The sequence below is a fragment of the Hyaena hyaena genome, unplaced genomic scaffold (genome assembly GCF_003009895.1).
Source record: "Hyaena hyaena isolate Hyena2069 unplaced genomic scaffold, ASM300989v1 scaffold_611, whole genome shotgun sequence".
In the NCBI taxonomy this organism is placed as follows: Eukaryota; Metazoa; Chordata; class Mammalia; order Carnivora; family Hyaenidae; genus Hyaena; species Hyaena hyaena.
Window position 1 is genome coordinate 820,977 of NW_024081242.1, and position 21,179 is coordinate 842,155.

The following is a 21,179-nucleotide window of genomic DNA, read 5'->3' on the forward strand; positions in this document are numbered from 1 at the left end:
CGCTCCCCACTGTCATTGCATTCAAAAGGCACCAGCTGAGCCCATGATCGTCTCCACGTCCCAAAATGCAATGGACAATTTTCAAAACTACTGTCAGTCTCTTGGTGATAGTCATCCACCATCTGGAAAGCTCTTTACTGGCTTCCATGGTGTCACGTGTTCCTCCTCCTCTCCTTCGCTGGTGGCTCTGCTACAGTCAACTTTTTAAGTCTATTCTCCTCCTCCAAGCCATGCCACGCTGGGAATCCCGGAAAACTGGGCCCTATGCCCACTTCTCTTACTATTCTTTCCTCTTCCAAAGTAATCTCCTCCATGCCGTGGCTAAATTTACCTCAACACACCAAGGGCTCCCACATTAAAACCTGCTACCTCAAAAGTAACATGCCCAAAATCAAACCACTCATCTTTCCCTCTCCCAGCCTCAGAGCCAGTCCTCTTCCACTGCTCGTCACCTTGGGAAGAGACAACCTGTCCATCTGCACGCACGAGTCAGCCGGGCGGGGGTACGAGCAGGAGCCAGAGCCGTCCCGGAGCTGTACTTGATGCTTTGCCCATCCTAAGCCCCACATGCAAGCTACCACCAGGCTTTGCTGATTTTTTCTTTTATATCTCTGTCACGTCTGGATCTTTCCCTTTCCCCTGTCAGCCATCACACCAACCAAGCAACCACCATCACTTGCTTGGAATACTTCAGTAAGAGCCCACTAACTCGTTTCTCTCATATACTCCGAACACTCCAACTCATTCAGCACCAGGATCTTCTCAAAATGCAAATGGGAGCCAATCCCTCCATCCACACACAGGACCTGCTGACACCTCCCCCTCACTCAACGTGGCCTGCGAGGTAGGACTCCTGCCACGTCTCCAACCTCCCCTCCCATCGCTCTCCCCTCTCCGTCTACATGCCAGCTACAACAGCCTTCCCTCAGTTCTGCACCCTGGAATGCATACCCCTACAATCCTTTAGTTGGTTAACACCAGCACACACTTTTCAGATCTCAGCTCCAGTACCACAGGCTCAGGGAACCTCGGATTCTTCTTCAGTCTAGGTGCTTGGACCCAGCAGAGGACCTCTGTTAGCAGCACTCAGAAATTCGCATTGCTTTTGTTAGCACTTATCTTCTTCTAGAATGGCAGAACTGTTCATGTGACTGTTTGCTTAATGGCTCTCATCCACCAGACTGAAAACTCCATGAAGACAAGGTCCTTGAATACTTAAGCCTATCACTGTGTCCCCCCACAATGGCACCAGGCCCAACACCTATAGGGGCTTGGCAGCTTCCTCTGGGCTGTTATAAGAAACGATGGTATATTGTTAAGGTGCTTTGTAACTGTAGCATGTGGCAGGAATCGCCATCATCTGGCACCCTCTAACAAGTGAAAACACAGAAGCTCAGAATAACTGACTTGCTCAAGGCCATACAAAGCCAGCAAGCAGGGGGGTGGGCATCACACCCTTGGCTTCCGGTCCACAGTTTCTCTGGTGCATATTGTAGCTTTTTTGCATGGCTTCTGCCCCCACAGAAGACCTTTTCTCTTGTTTACTACTAAGGAATCACGAGTTTGGCCTCCCAAGCTCTAGCTCTAATTTTACTGGAATCCTTACCTAAGGCTTTCGTCTCAAGCCTGCAGGTCAAAAGCAATGTCATTTGTCTCCGTTTCCCTCCATTGTACACACAGCAAATATTACTTGAAGAATTTCTGGCTATGAGGCAAGAATCAGTAACTAAATTAAATATATTCACCCACTCTAAGCCAATCTTTCACAAACAAGTTATTTTTCCTGCCCCATCAGGACACGATTAAGAAATACACAAATTTTCCCTGTAACAACATGATCAGCTGTCTATCGCACCATACCATGCAATCCAACTTAAATAGAACATACACCCTACCCTGTTGGCCGGCGCACAGAAATATTACATGTGGCCTTAAGACAATGCACATTATTAATAGCCCATGAGCTTATTACTTTCCCCAAGTGCCCCCTCCTCAACCCTCCTCCTCCGGGCCAGCGGAAGGAACACCACCCTCCTGCACAGGGCTGAAAATACAGTCTGTGGTTAAGTCAACAGGGGTGAAAAGCCCCTGAAATAAATACAGCCAAATGTCTGACACTCCAAATTATGACCAAAACCTCATCTCTGCTCCATTCTGGTGCCACTCAACTCCTAGCCCTAAGGCAAAAAAATCTCATTGCTAGTCTCAAAATTTAGCCACAAATTTTTGTTCAACATGGGGACACCTGGGTGACTCAGGCAGTTAAGCAACTGACTTCAATTCAAGTCATGATCTCACAGTTCATGGGTTCAAGCCCCGCATCAGGCTCTGTGCTAACAGCTCAGAGCCCAGACCCTGCTTGGGATTCTATGTCACCCTCTCTCTGTACCCCTCCCTTGCTCATGCTCTGTCTCTTTCTGTCTCTCAGTAAAGGAATAAATATAAAAAAATTTTTTAATTTTGTTCAACGTGAAACAATAAAGCCAATAAAAACAGGTCATAGAAAGCTAAACGCAAATGTGTGAAGAGGAATCAATAATTCCAAACACCACACATAACCCTTTTGTGGCAATCATTTATGCTTTGTTGTTCCCTTCACCATGCAAGGAGAGACTTACTTCGGTTACTTTCTATTTCATTTTGCCCTTTAAGAGGAAGGGAATTTTCAAAGAAATATTTTAAATGTTGAGACTCTAATATATTCAAGTTTAAAAGGGACATAAAGTGAATTCGACCAAAAAATTAATAACAAAAAGGAAGCAAGGACAGGCATACAACCCAACACTGGCACAAAATTTCAAAGCAGGTACAAGATCCCTGAAACACTGACCACAGGGTTCTGGAATCCCTGTCTCAAAACATACAGCTTCTCAACACAAACACATACAAGGAGTCCTCTCCCTGCCTTCCACAACTCTCACAACTCCCCAAACTCCACTCACCATAACGTGACACAGTATTTACAAGATGGCAAATTGATGCAGGCTCAGGCTGCCTACTGAAATGAGGAAAGATAACAGAAGGCACCCATTCTATTAGTCTTCCCTAGTTTACCAAGCATGACCCATAATAAACCCAAGCAGCTTGTTTTGTTTTTAAATTTGAGATGGATGTGTCTGTAAAGGGTCTGACTGCACTGCTATGAACAGTGTGCTCTGGCTGCCAGACGGTGCAGGCTGCTCAGGGTAGATTCTTCCCATGAGCAATACACGTACCTGGCACGGCTCAGGCAAGGCGACAGTGCACTGATATCTTGTACACCATCAGGTTCAAACAATGGGGCAGCTGATCCATCTGAGGAATGGGAAACCTGCAAGACTGCCAAGTGTGACCTCATCACCCATAAATCTATTACCTGGCCAGATGAGGAAAAGGGGAGCCGGAGAAAAGATCAGTATTTCAGTTAGCAGTGATCCTTTCTCTTCAATCCATCTCTATCTGCAATTTGTGAAAAGAAGGGTAAAAAGGATGTGGGAGAAAAAAAAAAAAACAGAGAAAAAAAAAATTATATGATATTTCCTCCTTTCCTTAAGAGTAGTATTACCGAGGGGTACTTGGGTGGCTCAGTTGGTTGAACATTTGACTTCAGCTCAGGTCATGATCTTGTGTCTCGTGAGTTTAAGCCCTGCATTGGGCTCTCTGCTGTCGGCACAGAGCCTGCTTGGGATTCTCTATCTCCTTCTCTCTCTGCCACTACCATTACTGCGTGCACTCTCTCTCAAAAATAAAATATTTTTTAAAAAGGTAGTATTATCCAGGAAATTACCTATGCAGAGTGACTGGAGAACAAGACAATTAAATTTTATGCCAACGTGCAAACATATGGTAAATGTCCTTCTCTGCCTGACTTATTTCGCTCAGCATAACACCCTCAAGGTCCATCCATGTTGCTACACATGGCCAGATTTCATTGTTTCTCATTGCCATGTAGTATTCCATGGTATAGATAAACCACATCTTCAAGAACCTATTTTTAAAAATGCATTCCCTCCACATCCACCCATCTGTAAGTGAAGAAACTACTAGGCCAATGTGATCCCAGAGTTAAAGCCACCTAACATTCACTTTGTGGGCAGAGGGTTAGGTGTTAGATGAAACATTGAAACATACAGAGAGTGATCCCTCACAAAATGAAGGGAAATGGAGACTAGAGAATATACAATGTGAGACTATACGCTTTTGTTAATAAAAAGAAAAGTTTTAAGTGTTCTTACTAATTTATGTAGACTCATTTTGAAATCTAACAGTAAAACATCCAGTGTGTGGGTTTTAAAAAGGCACCAATTTATATTGAGACTGAAGAATTCAACCTTCCTTAAAAAAATAAATCTCGGCACTTTTAAAGTCAGTATTGAGAAGATTCTGAAAGATGGGAGAGGCCAGCCCACACAGCCCCAGGACCCCTTTTACTGCTACTGGCATCTAGCGGTATAATGTGTCTGTAGGAGGGTGCGCAGTGCTCCTTCTTGACAAAGACTTGTGTGATCAACACAAATAGGCTCTTCCTTGGGTTCTCCAAAGCCTGTACAAGACAAAGATGAGGCACGGAGCACCTGGGTGGCTCAGTCGGTGGAGCATCGTACTTTCGCTCAGGTCATGACCTCATGGTTCCTGAGTTTGAGCCCCACATTGGGCTCTCTGCTGTCAGCGCAGAGCCCACCTTGGATCCTCTGTCCCTCTCTCTCTCTGCCTGCAACTCTCTCCCTCTGCCTGCAACTCTCTCCCTCTCTCTCTGAATCAATACATACATACATACATAAACATTAAAGAAGACAAAGATGAGGCAACCATCCAAAACCTCAGGAAACATAAAGGGATAAACAAAAAAGTCCATTGCTATGTCCTTGTTGAAGCTTTCTCCTCTCACACTCACATACCCTAGCCCATTTCACAGGCAGGTGTTGACCTCATTCACCTCCCTCTTCCCAGCTCTCTCTAACACCAAATTGCCTTGCATCCTCCAAAACCTACACATACCTTCAAATGTTCAAAACCATAAAAGCACATACAGGTGAGTGTTCAGGCCTCTCGGAGGTGCTAGTTTCCAATTATTAAGAAAGAAGGATATGGGCATTCTCAATTTATTTTTAAAAGTCTAAAGTCTTGCAAAAACAAAAAAAGTCTCAAGTTCTGCTACCATCTGTCCTCATACAACACTATAACCAATATCACTGACTGTATTCCCTATGCTGTACCTGTTCCTTCCTTGACTTACTCTATGGTGACAGATGGCAATTAGCTACAACTACGGCGAGCAGAGCATAACACATTAACTTGCTGAATCACTAAGCTATACACCAGAAACTAATGTTAACATTGTGTGTTGACTATATTCAGGTTTTTAAAAAAGTCTAGGGAAGCCTGGGGTGGCTCAGTTGACTGAGCAGCTGACTCCTTACTTGAGTTCAGGTCATGACCTCATGGCTCGGGAGATGGGCCCCGCGTCCAGCTCTGCGTGCACAGTGCAGAGCCTGCTTCAGATCCACTGTCTCACTCTCTCTGCTCCTCCTCCACTTGTCCTTGCCCTCACTCTCAAAAGTAAATAAATGTTAAAAAAAAAAAAAAAAAGGAATTAAAAAAAATCCCAAGTGTTGGCTATTTTGAAAGAAATATTATGACAGTGTTTTCAAGTATGTAAATTCAAACCAGGCCTAAATGTAACCCACTTATTTATCTGTATAAATGCAACACCAGGTTAATAAAGCATGAATTATTCTATATACTTCAAATCTTCTGTCACTGGCTTTCTCTGAAATTACTGAATGCCTAAGTTATCATAATTTAGATCAGTCTTCCATGGGGTATTTCCAAATCAGTGCTTCTTATTCTTTTTTATTTATTTATTTTGAGAGATAGCGTGCATGAGCCGGGGAAAGGGGCAGAGTGCACACTCAGTGCAGAGAATGAGAAAGGGCTCGATCTCATGACACTGAGATGACGAACTGACCTGAAATCAAGAGTCCGACAACCTAACTGACTGAGCCATGCAGGCACCCCCTCATGCTTCTTATTCTTGTATTTACCATCACTACTGTCATCGACTTTCAGAAAGGATATAGAGAAATGAACAAGCAAATGTTAATGTTAATTAGTAAACGTTCATCAATATAAATGATCCGCAGTTAAGATGCTACTTACTTGACTAGAAATAGGTGTCTCTGCAGAATTGAAAGGTATATGAAAAGAACCTAGGCTCCAAAATAACTATTAATTTCTACTATGAAGAATTTCAATTCATTTCATTTGAATTGCCACAGATTCTGAATTAGTAGGTGTGAATTACTAACGCTGAATAGCATTATCAGTTTTGAAGCACTGCAAAGAATTTAGAACCCAAGCACCCCTGAAATACAATAAAAAAGGCAATAAAAAGTTTTTGACCTAGAATTTTATTATGTAAACAACTTCAAAAGTGATAAGTTACCTGTGATCACTGAAAAAGGATACTGCTTCCTTTTAACATAAAATATATTCTACCAAAACATATCAGACCTTCACCTCAGCCTTAGAAGAAATATTATGTTAAAAAAATCAAAACATTAGGAGGTCAGCTGAAATTAAAAGCAGTGTTAACGGTGGCTATTAAAACTCTGGAGACAGAAGGAGAACTCTCCCCTGCTACCACCGACACAGTTTCCAGAGGTCTGGTCTGGCAAGACAATTCACCACACTGCCATGTCTTCGGCGAAAAAAAGCAAACAGTTTTAAGGTAAAAGTTTCCCCTCAACCTACAGAAGAAGGCAGAGAGGAAAAATTGAGAACCAACAACTCTTCATCCTTTGGGCATCAGTTTCCCCTCTGAGAACTCTTCCATGTGATGCGCTCTCGACCACCCAAAACGTACACCTGTGCACAGACACACAAAATGCTGTCTACAACCTCAGAGGACTCAGACCTCCCCTGAGTTCTACCTGGGTTGAATGAAGCTCTCCTATGACCATCTGAGCAAAGGAGAACTTCAAACTCTACAGTTTCATGTGTCCAAAAGATCATTTTCCTTCCTTCTTTCCTTTTGTATAACGTCCTTTACAGTCTAACTGCCTCTCTCTTCCTCTAACACGATGGGACGTGTTAGAAAGGAAGGGGACTTTCCTATTGTTCGTGGCTCTCTTTGAGACCAGAGATCCACAAACATTTTTTCCAAAAAGGGCCAAAATGTATGTATTTTAAGCCCTATGGGTCATTTACTTTCTGTGGTAACTACTCAACTCTGCTGCTGTAACCTAACACAAATGGGGGCCCAATAAAATTTTATTTACAAAAAACAGGCCATGGATCAAAGTTAGCCCATGGGTCATAGTTTGGTGATCCCTGGAATAGAGGAACAGATTCAACAACTCCATAAGGAAGCAAACAGACAAATACAATTAAAGATCTAAGTAAGAAAAGAAATTGAGGGAGAATGTCTGTCATTGCAGAAGAGAAAAGATTTCTTTAAAAAAAAAACAGTATACAGGGGGGAATAAATCAAATTATTTGGCATTAAAAAAAAAAAAAACTTGTACACATTCAAAGACCACACGTAAAGGTGAAGGACAAGCCACAGACTAGATATCTGCAATACAGATGACCAAACAAGAACTAGCCTTTTAATTCCTAAGAAGCAGCAAAGAACAAAAAGAAACAGAAACAAAACAAAAACAAATAAAAACAGAGAGAAACAAAAAGAAACGGGAGGGAGGAGGGGATATATACACATAGGCATATCAGAGAAGAAAAGTGAAGAGTTAAAACAAATGGAAAGACGCTCAACTTCATTAATACTTAAGGAAATGCAAATTAAGATCATAATGAGATGCCATTTCACACTCATGTGGCAAAAAATAAAAACTTCAGAAAATAACAAGTGCCGATGAGGATGTGGAACACTAAAGATCAAGTTTAGAAGTTTGTAGTGAGTTGAAAATCCCTGGACAGGAAAAAAACCAACAAATTCAAAGAGACAAGACTGTATGTCAAAATCATTTCCAGTTCTCTTCAGGCTCACCTCAGATACTTTGACTAAGCAAGCCTGGTTTTGTGACCGCCCCCTCTCCGCCACCGGACACAGATATGAATTTAGCTATTTGAAAGAATTAGCTTGCCATGATAAATTAAATGACTGTTGTTAGCAATCGAAGGTCACACACTGCTTGTGGCTGGGCAGATCTCACTCTTAGTAATACAGGACAGACACTTGCGCCTGTGGGGCACTGCACCACAGCACTGTTCATCAAGGGAAAAAAACCTAAAGGGACAACTTGGCAACCTGAAAACATGGACAGTGGGAGAACAAAAAATACACTGGGCTATATTTATTCACTGAAATATTATACAAGTGGTAACATGAATAAATGAAATCTAAAAATGCATCAATATGGATATAATTTAAAAGTGGAATATAGACTAGGGTTTTTCCCCTACTTTTTTCCCTCTACATTTTTTGGGGGAGAAGCTGCAAAAAAATGATGTATAGCATGACACATAAATGGTAAAAACCCTTTAATGCACCACTGGTATAGATAAAGGTTTGTTGTAAAAGCAAAACACCATGGGCAAAAAAGGGTAAAAACCAACCCTTAGAAAGCAGTTACCTCTGAAGAAGAGAAAAGAATGAGAGAGGGTGGGAAGGAACCAGTCTTCAAATGTTTCTGTAGTATTTTACTGCTTTTTAAAAAAACTACACTTCTTAAGAAAAAGACTGGAAAAGTGAAACTTTTGCTTATTTCCAGATAAAGATGAGAGTCTCCCATAGCACTTAATTATGAGATTCTCCATTCATTCTCTTTCTCCATGGACACCAATAGAGGCGACAGCCCTCTGGCCCAGAGGCCATTCCAAAGGGCTGCTGACTGGCGCTACCACATCACCAAAAGGCTGTCAGGAAGGCTTGCCCAGAGCGCAATGTTTTCATGAAATGATCCGGATACATATTCTAAATGCACAAATTTCAGCTCCGAACACCAGTGAGACATAGGCAACTACAACCGGGTGGCAAGAACTCGTGTCAGCCTACCAGATGAGAAATGGAAAACACACGGGCTCTATACCCAAACATGAGAGCATTCGTTCGCTTTAAAATGCAACCAGAAATCCAGACCAAAAATTGTTTTATCAAGAGCACAGAAATAACAGAGTGCAGAAATAAAACAATACCAACATCAGCAAGTACTAATTATTCCATAAAGACAAATATTATCAGTACACTAAAGATTATGCAATGAATATGCTTTTAAGTATGGAGTAAGTTTAAAATCCCTTTTTCAAAAAACCCAAAGAGGCAAAATTATGTATCAAAATCATTTCAATTCTCTTTGGATTAGCCAGATACTGTGACTGAGTCATGTATCGTAGCCTCATGGCCACATGTATGAATTTAGTTATGTGATAGAAGAATTTGCTTGCTAGGATACATTCAATGATTGTTCTTATCAATAAAAACTTAGAATTCAAAAAAATCATTTTAAACACAATATACTATTACAATCCTTTGGTACAGTGTTAGCCTTTATCAGTTTCAAAATTAATCAAAGCCGAAATTTGGACAGATTTGTGTCACTACATGGCCTTCACTATTGTTCACAGAATAAAAACTCTTAATTGATTAATGATCTCAGGGTGTCTATCGCCATCTAGTGAACAATCACTTCAATTACCACACCAGTCACTTGACAACCGTTGTCTTGACTGGCTTGAAATCTGTGTCCACCCGGTGCTATCAACCTGCCCAGTATCTTTTTTTATGTCTCTCTATACATGGAGAACAAACACAAATACAGGTGATATTTATCCTGATTCACTTCTGAGCATCTATAAACTAAGTTTCCACATTACTTCTCTGAAAACACTAACTCCATTATTTTTAAATAACTTGCACGCTATGAGGTCCCTCATACAATTCTTTAACCATTAACTAATTCCTCTACCACTGAGCAATTAAAAATCATAGAAGAGTTTAAGTGTGAAAGATCACACCTGGGCAAAGACAATATTGATGTCCATTTGACACAACTATTAGCATTTTGATTATAAACCTGTTAATAAAAATACAATTACTAATTACGCTGAGTACTCTAGCAGTCATAATACATTTGATTACAGAAATTATTAGGTCACCAGAGCCAAACCTGCATGATTACAACAAAACTAAGCACACACAAAATAGAGCTAAAAACAAGAAGGGAGGAGGGCTTACAGTTTCCCCAGACTGTATATTAATCCATATTCAAATGTAGAATTTTATAATCTTTTACGATGGCATGCTACCAGGTTTCCTTATTCATTTCCACTTGAACCTTAATTTATCCTACAAGGACTTGAAAAACAAACAACTTCTAAGATCTTGAAGTTACTGTGTTATTTCATCCACTCCATCTCCTTACAAAAAAGACAGCTGTGATAAGTCATAAAGGTATTCCAAAATTTCAGCCAACTGACTCTCATTTTATACCTCACCCTTCCTACCTCTTTAATAATCAAGAAATGTTTGAAATCACAAAGGCCTAACAGTATATACGGAAAATGCTAGTAAACCCCAAGACTGATTACCACAGAGATTATTTCCATCCACCAGTACTAAGAATTATCACCAATACTTTATCAGTTTTATTTTAAGAAATAATTTCTGTAGGTGGCTTTGAATCTTCTTCTAGAATAAGATTTCCAAGGAGCAAATGTATAATTATTATTTCTCATTAACCTCCCATTACTTTCAAGGCCGACTTTCTGTAGTTATATTTTTTTATTTGTGGGAAGGAGCAAAGGGGAAAGCGACAAGGGGAAAGTAGAAACCAAGAATTTAAATCACATACAATTATTTCTAGATTTGTTTGAAACGCTTTGTTTCTTAGTGGAGAGAGTAAAGGGTTTTTTTTAACAGTTTATTAAGATTTGTTACTGCTGTATTTTATACAACAGCAAAATTAAAACAGAGTTTAAATACCCTATTAAAGATCAAGCTAAACAAAAATATTGCCCTTAAAGTACAATGGATTAGGAGAGTGGGGGAGATCGCTGGACAAATTTGGGGCTTATCATTATCAACAGTGCCCTTTTAAGCTTGTGGATTTCTGAGCCAATGCAGAAAATGTAACAACAGGGATTTCCCAACAGCAAGAGGCACTCTCCAAGGGAGTAAATTGTCAACTATTGCCTCTCGTGAGAAACTTAAGAGTAACCTTGATCCAATCTCAATAGTCAACCCATGTATTATCACCCAGTTGGGGCAAAGTGAGTGCATTTCCTAATACAAAAATAAGATGGTATTCTATCAGAAGCCACTGGATATATACACAGAAATAAAATTTAAATAATTTTAAAGTAAACTTAGCCTAAGAAACTGAAAACATCCTTCCCTCACTTCAACTACCCCCTGAAATACCTGTATCTTCCCATGTAAAAAGGGCCTATATCTTGAGATAAGTATCAAAAAAGATGGCCTTCGAGGAATATAAACAGAAGCACAGACATGAAAGACATCATGAGATGGGGTAGGCAACACTACTGCAGCAGAAGCCATATAATCAGGAAAATATGGATTCCAATTCAAAAGAGTCACTTGTTAATGCTTCGTCTTTGAGTCTTAGCTTCCTCATCTGCAAAATGGGAATGTTATTAGCCATACCAATGGATTCTTGTAGGGTTTTAGATAAATAATTCATCTGGAAGCTCCTCAAATATTCCTTGTGTTTAATACACGTTTTGCCCTTCCTCACTGTGCCCTGAGCCAAGTCTGTGAGATAGGACTGTCAACACAAGAGCAGCTCTGAACATCTTGTCTGTTTCATGCCAGCTAGATCTCCACTGACCAATACAGGAGCCACTACCCACATGTGGATGATTAAAGTTAAATCAATTTTAATTACAATTAAATAAAACTGAAAATCCAGTTGCTAAGGAAGTTGACACCAGCCTGATATCAAATGCTCATTTGCCACTTGGGCTAGTGGTCGACTGTATTATAAACCATAGATGGAGAACATTTTCATCATCTCAAGATTTATACCGGACAGTGCTGGTCTAGACTCTAAAGCAAGGGTCAGGAAATCTGTTTTCTGAAAAGAGCCAGATGGCAAGTATTTTACACTTTGCAGATCATGCAACTCTTGACAGTGACTACTGAATTCTACTACTGTAATGTAAAAGCAGCCACAAACAAAACATAAACAAGTAAGTGTGGCTGTGTTCCAGTAAAATTTTACTTACAAAAATAGATGGCAGGCTGGATTTAGCCCATGGGCCATAGTTTTAACAACCTAGAGCCTTCCACTCATAACCACGAACTAACTACCTCCTCCTTAAGACTAAGTAGTCTCTTTTAAATATGGAGAACAAACAGAGGGTTGCTGGAGGGGTTGTGGGAAGTGGGTAGGGCTAAAGGGGTAAGGGGCATTAAGGAATCTACTCCTGAAAGCATTGCTGAACTATATGCCAAGTAACTTGGATGTAAATTTAAAAACTAAATTAAATTTAAAAATATTAAAAATAAAAAATATTTTTTAAAAAAGACTGAGTAGTCCAAATCCACCAGCAGGAATAAATAGCTTACTGAAGTGAAATGGAATTTAATATTTAACATAACTATTCTTTTACAAATTAAGAAAAACCCACACATGTGGGGCTAAAGCAAGTGAGGCTTATATTGTCACAAAGTGACAGTATCAAATCTGTTTCATATCTGGCTCATATTTCTAAAGCCAGTAACTCTCAATCCCTAACTCCACTCCTCATCTATTCCTGGAATTGTAGACTTCTATATCCAGCTGCCTACTTAACATGCCTAGAGATCTATTACAAATCTCAAAGCCAAAACACTATTCTTAATCCCTCTCTCCCAAATTTCTCTACATTTTATATGTATATAACTGTGTGTGTGTGTATGCGCGCGCGCGAATGCTTGTTTAAATTTTAGTTAACACACAGTGCACAATACTGGTATACAGAGTAGAATTCAGTGATTTATCACTTACCTACAACATCCAGGGCTCATCACAACAAGTGTCCTCCTTAGTGCCCATGGCCCATCTAGCCCATCTCCCACCCTCCCTGTTCTCTACTGTTAAGACTCTCTTGTGGTTTGCTTCCCTCTTGCAGATTTCTCCAGTTTAGTAAATGGCTCCATAAGCTAATCAGCCAAAGGGTGAAAATGGAGGCATTCTCCTTGATCTTTTCCTTTGCCCTGTACTCCAACCGAATGTATCAGCATACACACGTGCTCCCTTATATCACTTTGCTGTCATTCCTGTTACCTACTAAAGAAATCTTCTCCGACCAATTTAAACTAGCCATCTTAACATTAATTAAACTAGCCCATCACCCTGTTTTAATTATCAGCACAGCACTGATTTCTACCATATTCTCTTATTTTTTATGTTTGTTTATTCACTTATTTACAAGTCTCTTTTCCTTCCCAACTACGGTCTCTCCATCCCAAGTCCCCACTACATGCCACTCTACACCCCTCGCTCTAGGTAGAATGTGACTCACATTCTGCTCACTCACCTTTTATGTCTTGTTCAACAGTCTTCCCCCTTAACAATGTCTCGTACAGAGTAGACACTCAATAAATACTTTGTCAATGGATGAATGAACGGATCCTTACTTATAAACCTATCTATATTGAATCTGTCCTAAGAAAGGGGCATTTGAAGCTGTTTAACTAGGCAACAAACTGGGTTCTCCCACACTGGAACATGTATAGATAAAAAAAAAATCTCTCATCTTTAGAGATATGATCGTTATACCATTTACCTCCCTTCCTTTGTACGTCACCAAAGCAGCCAGTGGTTTGGCGTAAAATCTGCTGTAGGAAAATCCCAGGCAGCCATACATACTGTTTGCTGTGAGCTTCAAAGCCTTCTGTCGAATGTCATACTGCAGGCCACACAAGGACAAAAGACAAACAACAATATCTGCAGATGCTTAATCATTACATTAGATGCCTTTCTAGATCACCAATGACAATGAAAAACCCTCCATGTCCCTGAACAAAAAAAGAACTCTTAACACACTCAGCCCATCCTCCCAGATGCACGATTCCCTGACCTTCTGGAAATAAGCAAACACAAACACAGACTCCAAAGCTCCCAGAAGTGAGAAGGATTTGGTCCAGATATGGCTTTGCAGATAGATCTGTCTTCCATTCTGAGGCATTCTAGTGTTTGTGAATGGTTTCCTGCCCACAAATTTAAAGTAAGCCCATAGAAATGCAAACAGCATCATCTTTAAAACACTCCTAATCAAATTCTAAAAGCAGAGACTGTCACTCAAATGTCTCTCAGTGAAAATATATACCTGAAGAACCAGGTCTGGACTTAAATCTTGCTGTTTCATTAGTTGTTTGACTTGTTTTCTCCTCTCTACCAGCTTCCGGATCTCTCTGGGCAAAATGCCCATTTCTAAGTTAGGGTCTGGCAGCTCAGGAATCTGTTCTTGTTCTCCATCCTGATGAAGATACAACAGAAATTTCAGACCAATCAAACTTTTGTAAAACAATTTTCAAAAATAATATTTGTGGGCAATTTATGCAATGATCACATCTTGAAAAGCTACTTTCTTGCCTAAGTATAGGCCAACAGCACGTGGGTGGCAGAAACAAAAGCTGAGAACAAGTCCACGCCGCCCTCTTCTCCCACTTCCAACAGCCTTGTTCCCAGTATCTCCACCTCTCTCATTACTGACAAACGTAGATATCATTTAAAGGGATCAATTTCTATATATATTCCTCTCCTCCCTTCAAAAAGATTGGGGAGCAACATGTGTGGGGAAATTCTTTTGAAAAGAAGCATTGAGACCTCTAGGATTTACTGGGGGAAGGGGGAAGCAGCCCAACTACTTGTTTTAAATCATACGCACTCCCAAACAAAATGCCATAACACTCTTACAACTATGGAGAATCATGGTAATTACTGTGTTTTATTTTATTTTTAATATTTTTATTTATTTCTAGGAGAGAAAGAGAGAGAGAGACAGCGTGAGCAGAGGAGGGTCAGAGAAAGAGGAAGACAGACTCTGAAATAGGCTACAGGCTCTGAGCTGGCAGTCAGCACAGAGCCCGACGCAGGGCTCGAACCCACGAACCGCGAGATCATGACCTAAGCGAAAGTCGGACGCTTAACCGACTAAGCCACCCAGGCGCCCCGGTAATTACTGTATTTTAGACTACAAACTAGAACCCCAAATACTAAATCAACAAATTTCCTTTAGGAATTTGGAACATATATTTAAATAGGCCATGAAATTTCTGAAAATTAATATATACATGTTCCTTAGCATTTATGTAAGGCCTTTTATCTGTAAATTGATTTGCAATTGGTAAAAGAATAGCAACATTTTAGAATCGTCACCAGCAGTCTTCTTATATGAAAATTTACAGCAAGAAAAAGCAAGGAAAGCATTAGATCATTTTTCTGAAGCTTCCATTAATTCTATTAACAGGCTGCAAAGCAAAGCCAGGCACATTCGCCCTTTCAAAGGTTCAGAATTAAAAATAAACCTCTTGGCTTCAAGTACGGCAAGTCAACGCCATTTGATAACCCAGCCTTTACTAAGTATTTGATTTTATAAAGATCAATATTTTTAAATGAACAATGTTATAATAAACAGGGACCTATTATTTTCCAAAATGGCAGATGATGATAGCAAACCTATTAAAGAGATCGTGGTACACATTCCCATTTATTTACAGCAACTATAATGGTCATATAAAAAGTTAAGTGAAAGGATCTGGCCCAGCTCAACCAATACCAGATGTGTGGCACTAGCTATTTTGAGGATCAAATGAGGTACTGCAGAGAAAAATGATATAGAACCTATAAACTGTTGGTGTATAGTATTTCTTAGATGACCTTTAAGGTCCCTTCCAACTCTGAAATGATTCTATTGTATACCCAGAGTCCTAACTAGAAAGACCAAAAATACAAAATGATGGAATGGATGAAGGAGGCTGGATCATGACAACTGTCACAGGCTCACACAGTAGCAGGACAGAGCCCAACGAACAGTATTTGGCAAGGGCAGTCACCAACCTTTGGGGATGTCTACCCAATTCCTTCTCTATAAGATTCTCCTCTAGTCCCAAGGAAAGGCCTGTCCTTAGCAGCCATATTTGTACTCTGTGAACTCACTCCTGTGGTCACAGCAGATGGTACCAGACATGCTCACCCACTTAAGCAAGCCTTTAAGATTCTCTCTTCTAGGAAGACAGAACTGGGGCTGAAAAACAGCTCCAAAGCATGTGGTTGGAACTAAAAGACATGTGAAATACAGAGCAAGAGAGTGAACAGATATCTTCTGCAACAGGTACAAAGAATCAGTGAAAAACAATACAAAGAGATAACATGTTACTTTATTACTTTACGTCTTTTGCTGTTGAAGAACCACATCTAATTAAATTCCCTACTGACAGTCAATTATATAAGCTTTATATATGAAGAACAACATATCAAGTTATTAAGCCCTACTTAAAACTGTTGACTGATCACTAGATTAAAATCAATGTGGGGGCGCCTGGGTGGCTCAGTGGGTTGAACGTCTGACTTCGGCCCAGGTCATGATCCCCCACTTTGTGGGTTCGAGCCCCATGTCGGGCTCTGTACTAATAGCTCGGAGCCTGGAGCTTGCTTCAGATTCTGTGTCTCCCTCTCTCTCTGCCCCTCCCCTGCTTGTACTCTGTCTCCCAAAAAAATAAAACATTAAAAATAAATGAAATAAAATCAATGTGAAATAATTCAACAAGATTCATTTAAAAAGGCTGTTTAGTGAGGAGAATCATCAAGAAAGGCTTGCATACCCCAAAGTTAAAAGAATAAAAATACCAAGTGATGGAGATGATGTGGCACGACTCCCATTCATGGCTAGTGGGAGTCTGTAACACAGTGCAACTACTCAGGAAAATAATTCAGCAGTTTCTTTTCAGGTTAAACATACACTTCCTATCCAAAGCAGCCAATTCACTCCCTACATATTTACGACCCCAAAACAAAAGTATATGTCCATAAAAAGATGTGAATGTTGATAGCAGGCTTATTAATAATAGCTAAACACTGAAAATCCAAATGCTTATTTCAGGAAACTAGATAAATCAAGTGTAGAATACTTCTCAGTAACACAAAGGAAAGAACTAGTGATAATGCAACAACATGGATGAATCTCAAAAACATGCTGAACAAAAAAGCCAGATACAAAAGAATACATACTGTACCACTCCACTTACACGAAGTTACAGAATAAGCAAAACTAAGTGATGGTGACAGAAGTCAGATCAATGGTCAATTGATGGGGGAGGGGCTTGACAATAAAGGCATGAATGATATGCCAAAACTAATGCGATGAAACTAACACAGTACTTGCAGGGAAATTTACAGGTGTAAATACCTATATTAACAGACAAGATTTTTTTTTTTAAATGTTTTATTTATTTCTAGGAGAGAGAGAGAGAGAGACAGCGTGAGCAGGGGAGGGTCAGAGAGAGAGGGAGTCACAGGCTCTGAAACAGGCTCCAGGCTCTGAGCTGGCAGTCAGCACAGAGCCCGACACGGGGCTCAAACCCACAAACCGAGAGATCATGACCAAAGAGAAAGTCGGACGCTTAACCGACTAAGCCACCCAGGCGCCCCTTAACAGACAAGATTTCAAATCCAAATCCTAACCTTCTACCTTAAGAAATTAGGAAAATAAGGGCAAACTAAACCAACAAAAGCAGAAAAAAGGAATAAAGATTATAATGGAAATACAGGAGATAGAGAAAATCACCAAAACCAAAGTTCCTTCTTTGTGAAGATCAGCAAAAGTGACAAACTTTTAACTACATTGACAAAAAAATGATTCAAATTACTAAAATCAGGAATAAAAGAGGGATATTACTAATAACCTTAAAGAAACAACCATGATTATAAGGGAATACTATCAACACTTTTATGACAACAAATTAGATAAACCTACACAAAATAGACAAATTCCTAGAAAAAAACAAAATGGACTCAAGGAGAAATAAAAAATCCGAATAGACATAAAACAAGTACTGAACTGGAAATCTAAAAAAAAAACCAGAGAGAAAAATCTTAAGACTAGATAACTTAACCAGTGAACTCTATCAAATATGTGAAGCGGAATTGACATGAATCCTTCAAACTCTCCCGCCAAAAAACAAAAAAAACATAAGAAAAACAAAAAAAAAACAAAAACCAGAAGAGGAGGGAATACTTCCCTACTCATTCTAGGTCAGTATTATCCTAATACCATAACAAAACAAGACAAAAACATAGCAAGAAAAGACAACTATATACCAAAAGTCCTTAGGAATACAAACAAAAAACTCAACAAAATATTAGCAAATTGAAAGCAGAAACATATAAAAAGGATTATACACCAAGATCAAGTGGAATTTATCCCAGGAACACAGATTGGTTCAACAAATGAAAATCAATGTAATATATCATATTAAAAGAATAAAGGACAGGGGCGCCTGGGTGGCTCAGTCAGTTGAGCATCAGACCTCAGCTCAGATCATGATCTCACCGTTCTTGAGTTCAGCCCTGCATTGGGCTCACTGCTGTCAGTGCAGAGCCTGCTTCGGATACTCTGTCCCCCTCTCTCCCTGCCCTTGTCCCCCCAACTCTCTGTCAAAAATACATAAACATCTAAAAAATAACACACACACACAAAACAAAAAAAGAATAAAGGACAAAAAGCACACAATCATCTCAATAGATAAAGAAAAAGTAGTTGACAAAATGTAACACCCTTTCATGATAAAAACACGCAATGAACTAGAACAGAAGGGTATTTCCTCAACTGGATAAACATCATCTATGGAAAACCCCCAGTTAACATCATACTTAATGGTGAAATAAAGACCAGATACTTTCCCCTTAAGACCAGGAACAAGAAAAGGGTGTCTGCTCTTGCCACTCTATTTAGTATTGTACTGGAGGTTCTAGCCAGGACCGTTAGACAAAAAAAGAAGAAATATAAGGCAGCAAGATTATAAAGATATATGTAGAAAATACTAAGGAATCCACAAAACTATTAGAGCTGATAAATGACTTCAGCAAAGTTGCAGGATACAAGATCAATACACAAAAATCAGTTATCTTTCAATATACTAGCAATGCACAATCCAAAATTAAAATTAAGAAAGCAATTTCACTTACAATGGTATTAAGAAGAATGAAATATTTAGGAATAAATTTAATAAAAGAAGAGTTGTGTAGTGAAAACTAGAAAACATCACTGAAAGGAATTAAACACCTAATTAAATGGAAAGATCCAATTTTCACTGATTGGAAGGCTTAACATTAAGATGGCAATACTTTCCAAATTCATCTAAAGATCCAGTACAAGCCCTATCAAAAGCACAGCAGGCATTTTTGCATAAATCGACAAGATGATTCTAAAATAAATATATCATATACACACCATATATCATAAACGTGTCATATCTATCAAATATATCCTATATATCATAAAAATGTGATATATATCCATACAACGGAATAGTATTCAGCAATAAACAGGAATGAAGTACTAATACATGCTACAGTGCAGATGAATCTTGAAAACAGTATGTTAAGTGAAATAAGCCAAACATGAAAGGTCACACGATTCCATCTATGTGAAATGTCCAAAATACCTAAATCTATAGAGGCAGAAAGATTACTAGTTGCCAAGGTCTGGAAGCAAAGGAGGGGTTGAGGGAGGGTACAGCTAAAAGGTACAGGAATTCTTTGGGGAGTAACGAAAATGCCCTAAAATTGACTGTGGTGAAGGCTGCAAACTCGGTGACTACACTAAAAGCCATTAAAGTGCACACTTAAAATAGATCAAATACATGATATGTGAATAACATCTCAATAAGGTTGTTAAATAAAAACAATACAGAACCAGTGCAAATATCTGTCTACTCAACATTCCCCCTTTTGTGACCACTAAGAAAAGACAAATTGTATCCTTAAGAGGAAAAACTAGAATGCTAACCCCTTTGGTTCTCTTCCTTCTTTAAGCACTGTTTTTAACCTCAATTTAAAGAGCCCCTCAGGGGGCGCCTGGGTGGCTTAGTCGGTTAAGCGTCCGACTTTCGCTTAGGTCATGATCTCGCGGTTCGTGGGTTTGAGCCCCGCGTCGGGCTCTGTGCTGACTGCCAGCTCAGAGCCTGGAGCCTGTTTCAGTCTGTGACTCCCTCTCTCTCTGACCCTCCCCTGCTCACGCTGTCTTTCTCTCTCTCTCCTAGAAATAAATGAAACATTAAAAAAAAAAAAAAAAAAAATTAAAGAGCCCCTCAGTTGAATACAAACCTCTGTAGCTTTCTGTGCCTCTGAAGCAACTCTTTGCACTGTTGTAAAACAAATGTTGAATTCCTGAATGATGGAAGGATACAAACTGTTGAAGTCCAGGAGCAAAATAAACTTATCATATAAACCTGCAATAAAAAAGCCATGTTACAAAAAGGCTTTAAAAAAAAAAAAAAAAAGGAGATAGGGGAAGTAAAGGGGGGGGTTACAAACCAGATTTGTCAAAACGTAACATTAGAAGAATTATACAACATTGTGTGTGTGTGTGTGTGTGTGTGTGTGTGTGTGTGTGTAAAACAATATAACATCGAAAGCTGTGAGTTACACCAGTGGGAAAAAATACTCAACTACCACTCCATAAAAACCACTTGTATTAGAGTGAAAACTTGGACCCTGTCACACCTTGAAACCAGCTACAATGACCCTTTCTGCAGCAGCCCCAAAGTATACCATTTTGATGGGCAAACACCTTCTCATATCAAACTTTACACAGGCATCATATCCATTTCAAAAAAATGTTGTGAAATTCTCCTTCAAGTAAGCACTCTCTCCCACCTACCTTACCACCTCTGTCCCCAAAATATTTAGTGATCCAGATGTATATAACTACTCACTGGTATCACTAAATATATATACACATACACACACACACACACACACACACACACACACACACACACACACATTTTTTTTTAACCTTCTAAGAATACAGCGGAAAGCCCACTCACCTGTACACAAATGGTGTTAAAATCAGACAAGTGATCTATATAAATGTCAGTAGTGGAACGATCCACCCTTTTCACTTGCAAAGGGTAAACAGAAAGCTACTATATTTCTCTAGGACATTTATAAAGAGTTATCTTCACCTTAAGAAGAAACTGAACCAAAATAAATGTCCACTATCAAGAAAAT

At 39.4% G+C, this 21,179-nt stretch overlaps 1 protein-coding gene and 1 non-coding gene across 2 annotated transcripts in view; both read right to left on the reverse strand.

The window, feature by feature from the left end:
* Nucleotides 1-21,179, reverse strand: part of POLA1 (DNA polymerase alpha 1, catalytic subunit) — a 306,108-nt gene that overhangs the window by 230,499 nt on the left and 54,430 nt on the right. Inside the window, exons 24-26 of the mRNA XM_039257241.1 lie at nt 20,271-20,395; nt 14,272-14,421; nt 13,729-13,851 (exon numbers count right to left, since the gene is read on the reverse strand). Coding sequence (XP_039113172.1) covers nt 13,729-13,851; nt 14,272-14,421; nt 20,271-20,395 — 398 coding nt within the window. The remainder of the gene's footprint in view (nt 1-13,728; nt 13,852-14,271; nt 14,422-20,270; nt 20,396-21,179) is intronic.
* LOC120248773 lies at nt 21,037-21,166 on the reverse strand. The gene has a single exon (XR_005532682.1).